Below are 10,055 nucleotides of genomic sequence, written 5' to 3'. Positions count from 1 at the left end.
TATCAAAGCTTAATTTTAATTTTTAAGCATCAACTACTCCACTAAAATAAGAAAAGATTCTAATGTATCCTTTTCTCCTAATTACAATTTTACATGGGAACACTCCAATTGCTTAAATTTAATCAAAAATTGTGTTTAAGCAGCTCCATGGGGACATGGGGTAACCATGCATTTAAAATTGCCAATACTTATGCACAAATGGCCTAGTAGTCGTGCATAAATGCCCCAATAGTTGTGTACAAATGGATCAATTATGATCTAAAAAGCTATAAACTGAGCAAACTATGCACACATGTGAAATTTATTAATGCGCTTTTAGTTATTATTTTTTGATTTTTAAAAAAATTAATAATTGAAAGGTTGGGTGCACAAAAAAATGAATGATTATTGAAACTATAATGAATGATGCTCTTCCCCTAATAACAAAAAAAAAAAAATCTATTATTAAGACAAACTTATAAAAAATAGAAAAATAAGAGAAAATTTTCACTATATAATTTTACTACTAACCTCTTTTTCTATGACATCCTTAACTTTTGTACTCCAAAATCTCTATAATCTATTCTAATCTGCTAAACATTATTAAAACTCTATTTCTCTGTCTACATCATAAATCGACTAATTAAATGTGAACACAAAAAGACATTCGTAATCTTAAAGCTTGGAGAAAGAAAATCTTGGTTTGAATAAAGTGGAAGACCTTTCTGGCAAACTCATCTTTAGGCCACCTGTCAAAATCTGCTTATACGTCAGCAAAACTCTGCTAAAAAAAATCCACTTTTTCTACAGTAGCTCGACACGTCGACATATCTCTTCCACGTCAACCTCGCACCACCTTATCTTGTTGGGAAAGTTGCCGCAGATCCGTATTTCCTCACTACCAAACCCTAGCTCTACCAAACCCTAACCCGGGCTCTGGCAAACCCTAGCGGCGGTCACAAGATCGAATCCAGAGGAGGACAAGAAGAAAAATGCGAGATTAAATTCTTCCCGAGTTGACCGCGATTGCGCGATCAACTCTCTAGCCGTGCGGAGTAATAAATATATGGCAGACAACCTGTTTTGCGGATAAAGATCTGTGGGCTTGATGCACTCGGGCGCCGTCGTCGTGTGCAGGGAGCGGGCGGAGGAGGAGAGGGAGAGGGAGAGGGAAGAGGAGCAGCTAGACGAGACCACTCCGCCGGAAGAAACTCAACAGCCGCGCATTTTGTCTGTCCTTTCGTGTGTCTTACAGAGGCTAGTCTCAAGGAACGACCAGTACGTCCCTCCCGCATACGCAGACAAGAATCTCACTGTCTTCCACGGCGTCCGCGCTCCCTCTATCACTGTTCCCAAGTACCTCGAACGCATCTTCAAGTATACCAATTGTAGCCCCTCCTGCTTCGTTGTAGGATATATTTACATTGACCGCCTCGTTCACAGACAACCGGATTTTCCAGTCACTTCTCTAAATGTTCACCGCCTGCTCCTTACCAGCGTTATGATCGCTGCCAAAATGCTCGACGATGCGTAAGTTTACACTTATTTTCAGTTTTTTTTTAGCAAAATTATTTAGGAAAAGTTTTGGCCGCGCAACGTTTTTATTAGTTTAAGTTTGTGATCCTTTGTATGGAAGGTTTTGTAAATAAGGAAAACTTTAGAACAGGGGGAAAAGTGTTATGGAGTTACAAATGTTTTCTTCTTTATGTGATTGTTTTCTGAAAAATTGAGCTTGAATTTGGTTATATTGCGTTGGCCTTCGTAAGTAGGGCAAACTTATTATATTGTAAATACTGTCATAAGTTTTAGTAATCGTAGCTAAGAAAAAGGGAAAAAAATGAAAACTTTTGGCAGCGGGGGAACTTTTTAAGTTTAAACTTCGTTGCTGTAATTTTTTTCTAAAAAAGAAAGCTTTGAGCAGTGGGGGTAATTTGAATGAAATTTTGCTCGCTTGTTTTTCTTTTCCAGGAAAATCTGTTTTTTTTTTGAGAAAAATTAAAGAAACTTTACGTGGGTGGGAACTTCACTGGGAAGTGTTGGGGAAAGTGAAATGAATTTTAGTATATTTTTTATTTTTTGGAATTATTTACCTGAAAGTTTCAGGTGTAATTTCATTCTCTTGTAAATGCTATGGATTATTAGTATAATCTTATTGGTGCCCTAAATTAAGGCAAACTTGGCTGAGGGTTTAATAAATCTTTTGATGTTAATGGGTTTTATAAATATTTAAATCTGATTTTTAAAGACTTTTCAGTATTTAAAATTCGGTTGCTTGGGAGTAAAAGTTGGAAATATTGAAGGTACTTACTTTGTTTATGCCTAAAAATTTCTACATGTCAAGTGTATCCAACTAGATTGTCATGTGGGGAAGTTGAAACAAATTCGATATTCCAGAAAATGTTTTTTTTTTCCTCTTTGTAGACAGTAGTTTACAAAAGATTGAAGTATACATAATACATTAATTGTATTGAATAGTCCGTAGTAGAAATGTTTTGTTGCTGAGAAAGTCTAGAAAATTATAGCTCAAAATTCATATGGTTTTTTATTTTAATAGCTTCTTAAAATATAAAGAAATCTTATGGACTCTGAAAACATAATGCATTCATATAGTTGTTATGGTTGTGCATGATCTAGTTATATCTATCTTAGTGCTACTAAATGGGCATCTCAGACTAAAAATTAGGAATGTGTTATGGCAGTTTTATGGATAGTGCAGTTAAAGCATAATCTTATTGTTAAGGCATATTAGGACAATTTTAGCCGATTAGTGCTGATTTTAATTGATATGGAGAATCAATAGAAAAATTTAGCCTAAGATTTATCCAGTTGAATGTGTGACAAATTGAAGGCTTAGAAATACCTTAACAAACTTAACTTGTGACTGACTTCTTTTCCATTTTGCGGCTCAAAAGAACATATTACATTTCATAAGGTTGTTAATGTCCAGATTTTTAGGGCTTTAGTTTTTCAAATTCAAATTGTTTTGTCGTATTCAAAGTTAGGAATATTTTGCACCTATGTATATGGACCTTTTTAATGGCTGAAAATGTATACAGATGATTGACTAGGAAAAAATAATATATTAGGTCAAGCACGTTTGAAGTTTCGGTCAGGAAGTTTTTGAGAAATTTTAAGTTCTCTCAATACACAGTTTTATTTAGAAGGTTTAACTAAAATGTCAAGTACTGTTGATAGTTGTTGATAAAGATGTTTGAAGACTAATAAATTTAAATTGTAGCTATTTTTCTTTTTTCTTTTTAAAGGGCATTTTTTCATAATTCCAGTTTTAATTTCATTGTAATGTAAGGTCTGAAGTAAATTAGGGCCATTTCAATTGATGATTCTTTAACTGTTTGATGTGGATAGAGGAAGCATAAAATTTACTTTAGTGACATGTGGTAGAAGTTTTGTGCTTAATTTTTGTCCAAAGTTTAGGAATAACATCATGTTCCCATGCGGCTGCTTAACTCCATTTTCTGCTTAATTTCAAGCAGTTGGACTGTTCCCATGCAAATTTAAAATTGCTGGTAAAGGATAATTTAGAATCTTTTGCTATTTAAGTGGAGCAGCTATTATTTAGGAATTGAAAATAAGCTATGGGAAAATAGGGGGGGCTGGAAATAAGCAGCAACTGCATATTGCCAAAAATGTCAGGTGGCTCCACAAATTTGTTTCCTTCTTTTTTTTTTAACATTTTATCTTTATTTTTTCTTGTGCACAAATTATTACTAATATTATTAATACCAATTTTAAGATTTCTCTTAAAAATAAGCAGAAAAATAAATACTCATGGGGCCACCAGCTCCACAGATATTTCCTAAAAAAGTTGAGCAGCTGCTGCTAGCAAAAATAAGCTAATCAGCTGCCTGGGAACATGCTGTAAGAATCCATGTTAAGTAAGAAATTTTTAGCATAAGATATATCCACTTGCCATGGTATAGTTGAAGGTTTATTTATGCGTATTACATTTTGCTCTAAATTACTTTTTAAAGGAAATATAGTAATAGTTAGATTTGATTCTACAGAATTGTTATGGCAGAACAAAATTACAAAATAATTAGCTTGATTTGACTGATTTGTTTTTGTATTGATATCTTCTGCGGTTCTGTTTCTTGTGAAGATTTACTGAGTTGTTGTGGTGTGGATGACTTTTAGAAAATTTGAATATAAAATAAATTTTTATAATCAAATAGTCACCACCAGCAATGACTTAGGAAAATTCAACCCAAAATTTTTTGAATGTTAATTCACTAAGTATGTGAATGGTTATCATGTTTTCTACACAATTGTTTTTAGTATTTACTGAGGAAATGTTTAAGAGTTTGCTTAAGTATCACCGATTTCTTTTATTTCAGGCATTATAATAATGCATTCTATGCTAGAGTAGGCGGCGTAAGCAACACGGAACTCAACCGTTTGGAGCTGGACCTTCTCTTCCGTCTGGACTTCCGGTTGAAGGTCACTGGGAAAATTTTTGAAAGCTATTGTTTGCACTTGGAGAAGGAAACTAATGGACAGAGAATAGAGAGGAGTCCAGGCGTTTTCAGGCCAATTACTGGGGTTTCATCAGATACTGAATCTGTAAAACATGATGAGTCCAAGGTTCAACAAGTTGTTCATTCTCCTCGTCCTTCTGTGACGACAATGGTGGTAAGAGACCATCCTGAACCTCCCAGCCGGTAAATGACAAAGGCTGTTCATATGATTGGATAAAGACCAAGCAAACTGTAAGCAGTTTTGTATATAATTCTTTGCAACCAGGTACATGCTGACTTACCTTTAACCTGTTAAGGTTTCTGGGGACCTTGTACCCAATGTTTGATTGTAAGATAATTCAAGGTAGTGTAAATATATTGATTTTATTTTCATAATTAGGGGAGTTAAACTAAAAACATAGAAGTGAGAAATTTCGGATTTATTGTTTGCTTTTCCATCATATTTAGCCTTCAAGATTGCTGCATCAATCCTGCAAGTTAATTCCTACAACAACAGAGAAAATTGGCATTGCTGATATTGATGGTCATTTAGAAGGTTGAGTAAGTTGCTCCTTTCAGAGCCCTATAGGGTTCAGAAATTTCAGCCATATTGTGCTTAACTTTAGTTCTATCTTGTTGTGAGTAGATAAATGTTATGTTGTTCATTCCTTTGAATCTTTCAATGTAGTCACAATAGAATGGACTTTGTTTTTAACCACACCCCAATATGCTAAAATGTTTATTTTCTTCACGACTCTTTTTTAAGTTCAGTGGCAATTGAACGAGCTTAAAAGTTTTTACAAACCCATTAGACTAAATGTATGTTCATTGAGTGATACTTCAAATGTGTGGCAATCGGATGAAGTTCTGACTGCTAGTATATGCTATATTTTGATCCATGTGAAATAAAAGCATTTTTTTAATAGTTTAGGATGCTGGGCTGGCACAAATCATATTGTATTCTTGTATTTTATTTAGGATTTGGTTGTGGATGGAAGAGGAATTCAGGAAATTTGTTTAGGCACGTGAATATATTGACTTTAAGGAGCAATCAAGAAAGGATTAAAACTGATGAACTGTTTTAAGCTCTTCCATTTTGTGCTCTAAAAAGAGAAAACATATCAATTGACTTCTGGATGGTTTCAAACATTCACCTATGTAGATTGCATTTTCCTGATTGTTGATATTCCATTAAAGCATGTTGATGTTATTCTAAGGGTGCCTAATGCAGCGAGATATCTTATCCTTCTAAAAGGATTTTTAAATGGCGTGGCTGTTTAATTTTTAATGCCTCAAGTTCATGAATCTATTTTGATTAGGATTTGGTTGAAGAAAAGGTGTACAACAAGATTACTTGTCACTCAAAAATCAATGATATTTTAGAGGATTACTTGAATACTGTTGGTGACGAAACCAAAGTAAAGTGGTATTAGCAGACATTATTTCTACATCACTCGCTTTCATTTCTCTTGAAATGAGGCATTTTGAAGCTCTAGAGTCTATATAGATGACTTCTATAGTTGTCTGATTGGGTGAAGGAAATGCCTTCTATGCTATTCCAAGGATGAATTGTTGAAAATAGCTATGGTGTTTTTCAGATCTATGGAGAGTATTTACCTGATTTCCAGAATCATATGAAGATTCACATTGGTCAGCTTCTAAGAAAGGTTTTGAGATTGGTGTTTGGGTCTTTGTCTGTTTATAAATATATAAGCAATCGTTTGTTAGAAAAGCATAGTTAGGAGAAACTCTCCTTACTTTTAATGGTCTTTTTTGGGCAATAACAAAGTTCAGCATGTTCTACATGCTTTCATTCCATTATCATCCAATATTTAAATGCGTTCCATTGTAATTGAAGTAGTTTGTCTAGATGTTACACTTTTAGACTTAATTGTCCTAGCTAAACAAGTAAGTTGAAGTTATTCTGTAACTTAACGCCGTATTAGGTATCTAAGATACAATTCTTCCAAGTGGTGCCAAAATTTATTATTAATTCTGGGACGTGTTTTTACTTCAGCAAGTGTAAATCAAGTTATTACTTGTTAGTAAATCAGTCTTTTATCTTAGCATGTTTTATTAGAATTTGCCTAAGCATGTGTCTGAGGAAATTTATGTCAGTGACAAATGATATTGTTTTGTAGATTTCAAGGTGAACCTAAATATTCATATGGGGAATGCTTTTGAGAAAAATAAATAAAAAATGGTTGATTATTGATTTAGCTACCCTTATTTCCTTAAGAAATGGCTTCACTTATTGTTCATAGATGTCAGCAGGAGGCACATTGTTGGGTGTCTGGATCATCTAAAAACCCAAAACTTAAACTCTCATTTCCAGGCTCTCTTAGTGGTTAAAAGAGTTACTAAACTTCTTTGAGAATAACATTGCCTAGGTTTTGTACATTAATGGACTAGGGACTTTAATGCATATTGTTATTTCCTTGAATGGTGCTCCCTTTACAGCTCCGAGTCTTCAGAAGTGATATGATCTATGTTAATTCCAGTTATCTTAATTTGCTACATTATATAATCTTGCAAATCAATTTTGTTTTTGTGCCCTAAAAATTCACTGGCCCTTGCTCAAATTATGTTGTACTTTAGCCACAGCCTATAAGCATAGGGTTGATCGATGAATGGATGCAACAAAACATCTTACTATACTGTGTCATTGAATGAGAAACTGCCTACGTTTTGTAATTGTGTTAATAACAAATGGAAATCTCCTGTAAGATATGGCAATTATAGCTGGCTTCATTTCTGGAGTGTAGACATGCACATTGTAATATGTATTTGAAGTTATCTTTAAACCAGATGCCCAAATATTTTTATGATGGAGCTCTCAACAACTGTTGCTATCATGAACAGGTGAAATACAGGTCCAGCTCCCTCATCTCCTAGAAGTTGAGTGCAAAAAAGCAATGGCAATTTGATTGGAGTATGGAGGGCATTTTAAACTTAAGATGTAACTTATGATTCTTCCCAATATGATGAATATGTGTTAATTTTACCTAGTCGTTTTATTTTTTGAGCTTTTCTTGGCAAATGGTTGGAGTGACCGTAGTCTTTATACCTTGCAAGTATTTATCTGCCCTCCAAGATCAAGAAAATAATTAATAGCATGTTTTGTTCAGTATTGAGACAAGCACATCCTTTTTTAAAAGAGCGGACAGGTTTAGTCTCAGTGAACCCTATGATTTACTATACATACCGTCTTCTATCCAGTGACACAGTGATGGTCTAGGCTTTAGTCATAAGCATGGTTTAAAAACTCAAACTCGGGAATAAACTTGTTTGACCCAAAAAATTTAAATTCTTGGGACTAAGCAATAGCTTGGCAAATTTATAGCATTTAAAAATATATAATTTTAGAAAAATATTCTTTAAAACACACATTACTGATTTCCTTTATATATGTATTTTACTTGTAGATGCCATATGTTTTAGAGAAGCTGGAAAATGGAAATAAAACCTATTTTTGTTTTCATTTTAAATATTACAAGATGTATTGTGTCTAGTTCGTGCCAATGATTTGGTGACAGTAGTTGGTTTTAGAGTTGAGGACTGTTAATTGGCCTGGGTAATTCACATACAATTAGATTATGTGATTTTTTTTATGGGAAAGAAGTGAAGTGGGTGGAGTTATGAGAACAAGTGTGTGGAAGGCATGGTTATTGGTGTGCAATTGGTTGGTTAGGTTTTAAATGGAGAACAAAATGGCATTTGAATAGGAGCAATGGCTATCAAAAGAGGCAATACAAATAATCATAGGCAGGGTAGATTTGAAGCTAAACAAAGGAATAATTTTGTGAAACTTGGGAGGTGGGAAATCATATATCAATGTAATGTGACAAGATGCATAGGGAGAACAACGTTCTATTTTTTTATAGATGTGTAATGCATCCTGCGTGTAATATAGCAAATAATGTTCATATTTTATTGTTCCAACAATAAAATCAAGCATCTTGCAAGGAAAATGTAAAGTTAGTAAATGATTAAGAAATGTGTTTTATCATATCTAAAATGACTGTGAAATCTCCATTTAGATTTAAGTTGTGCAATATGAAAATAACCAGTGTTGTCTTCCAAGTGCTCTCATTGGTGATGTTACCTCAATGAGGAAGCGAGAGTAATTTATGGATAGAACAATGCAATGTTGCATTTTTTTTAGTTGTTATAATGCCTTTTAGATGGCGTGAGTATATTTATACATCGTTTTGCTTTTATAGTAATGGACAAATTGTTCTTGTAGCGTCTAGAAGTTGTCAAATTTGTAGTTGCAAGTTGGGCAAATGGTTTTAAAATTGTTACTCTTAAAGTTTTATATACAATTTACCAATATAAATTCTATTATGTTCAAAAGATAATTAGTTCTATTTGTAGTGAGAACTGTAAGATTTAGGAATGTGAGTAGATATTTTAAAAAATGAGGGTAATTAGTTGTGTAGATAATTGAATGTTCGTTTGTGTCATAATTGTTTAATATAAGTTGATCATCTATGAAACATCTTTAATCTGCATCCTACTCATTTCCTTATGTTTTTAAGTAACATTATAAAATTCTTATAAATAATTCATTCTTCCATTATAGAGAAATGTTGTGCAAATTATGGATTTAGTTGTTCAACATGGAAATAAAATGAACAAATTCAAATAAAACAATTTTTAAAAAAGAAATGAATTGCATATAAAAACAAGTAAAACAATGAATTTCAAATAAAACAATTTTTAAAAAAGAAATGAATTGCATATAAAAACAAGTAAAACAATGAATTCCTATTATCGTGTCTTGCTAAAAAATTGTTTCACCATTTATTTATAATGCCAAGTAGATATTGGAAAGTCATTTTGTAGTAGCAACTTCAAGGGTGCCTACAAATCCAACTAAATAGCGCTTTATATACTTGTTATAAGTTGTTTGATGGTCAAACTCAATATGAAATTATATGCGTGGTGCAGGCATGATATACTTTTGTTTTTTCTTATGTTTATCATTTTAATATCAATAATATGTTTCCCCATGGATCCAATTGTATAGTCGTTTGTACTTCTTAGTAGTTGTTTAATAGTGATACTTGCCAAATTATAACCATCAATATAGTATTGATTTTGCTTGATTGGGTTAATGTTTATCATTTTAATATCCATAAGAAGTTTCCCCATGGATCCAATTGTATAGTCTTTTGTACTTGTTAGTAGTTGTTTAATAGTGATACTTGCAAAATTATACTCATCAATATAGTATTGATTTTGCTTGATTGGATTAAGAGAAGAATGCAATCACATTTAGTTCTCAGGGCAATTTGGAAACCTATGGTGCAAATAATTCATCTAGGAGTTTTTGTTTTTATTGGCATCTCACCTTTGTGATTGGATAAGTCAACACAAAACACTTTGCATGTGTTGTGGGTTGCCTAAATTTGTTTTGTGTACCACACTACCATCCTCACATATATATATATATATCCATGCTTATGGGCTTGTGATCTTTAATTGATATTGAGATTTGTTATGAAAAATGATGATCTAGTGCACGAATAAATGTGGAAGAATGGTATTTGCTAGTTGATGGTAGTGATTGTATGATCGGTCTTGTTGTATTTTGTT

General features: G+C 33.0%; 1 protein-coding gene across 2 annotated transcripts; it reads left to right on the top strand.

Annotated features, from left to right (window-relative positions):
• The first annotated feature begins 860 nt into the window (after nt 1-860).
• Nucleotides 861-7,843, top strand: LOC131068047 (cyclin-U1-1). Of its 2 annotated transcripts, XR_009111901.2 has the most exons (3): nt 861-1,509; nt 4,335-4,740; nt 7,317-7,843. XR_009111901.2 is itself a non-coding variant. In XM_058003254.2 (2 exons), the coding sequence occupies exons 1-2, from the start codon at nt 1,088-1,090 to the stop codon at nt 4,660-4,662; spliced, it is 750 nt and encodes a 249-aa protein (XP_057859237.1). In that variant the 5' UTR covers nt 861-1,087; the 3' UTR covers nt 4,663-5,129. The 2 variants fall into 2 exon arrangements, 1 of the variants encoding a protein (XP_057859237.1); XM_058003254.2 differs by lacking the exon at nt 7,317-7,843 and having other exon boundaries at nt 4,335-5,129.
• Nucleotides 7,844-10,055: the final 2,212 nt, after the last annotated feature.

Source organism: Cryptomeria japonica, chromosome 6, assembly GCF_030272615.1.
Source record: "Cryptomeria japonica chromosome 6, Sugi_1.0, whole genome shotgun sequence".
NCBI lineage: Eukaryota > Viridiplantae > Streptophyta > Pinopsida > Cupressales > Cupressaceae > Cryptomeria > Cryptomeria japonica.
Note: the sequence above shows the minus strand (reverse complement) of the source record. Positions and strands in the feature narration are given on the sequence as shown.

Coding starts and splice junctions, on each gene's coding strand:
- LOC131068047 (XM_058003254.2), top strand. CDS start 1,088: ATGCACTCGGGCGCCGTCGTCGTGTGCAGGGAGCGGGCGGAGGAGGAG. Junction 1,510..4,334: donor GCCAAAATGCTCGACGATGC/GTAAGTTTACAC, acceptor CTTTTATTTCAG/GCATTATAATAATGCATTCT.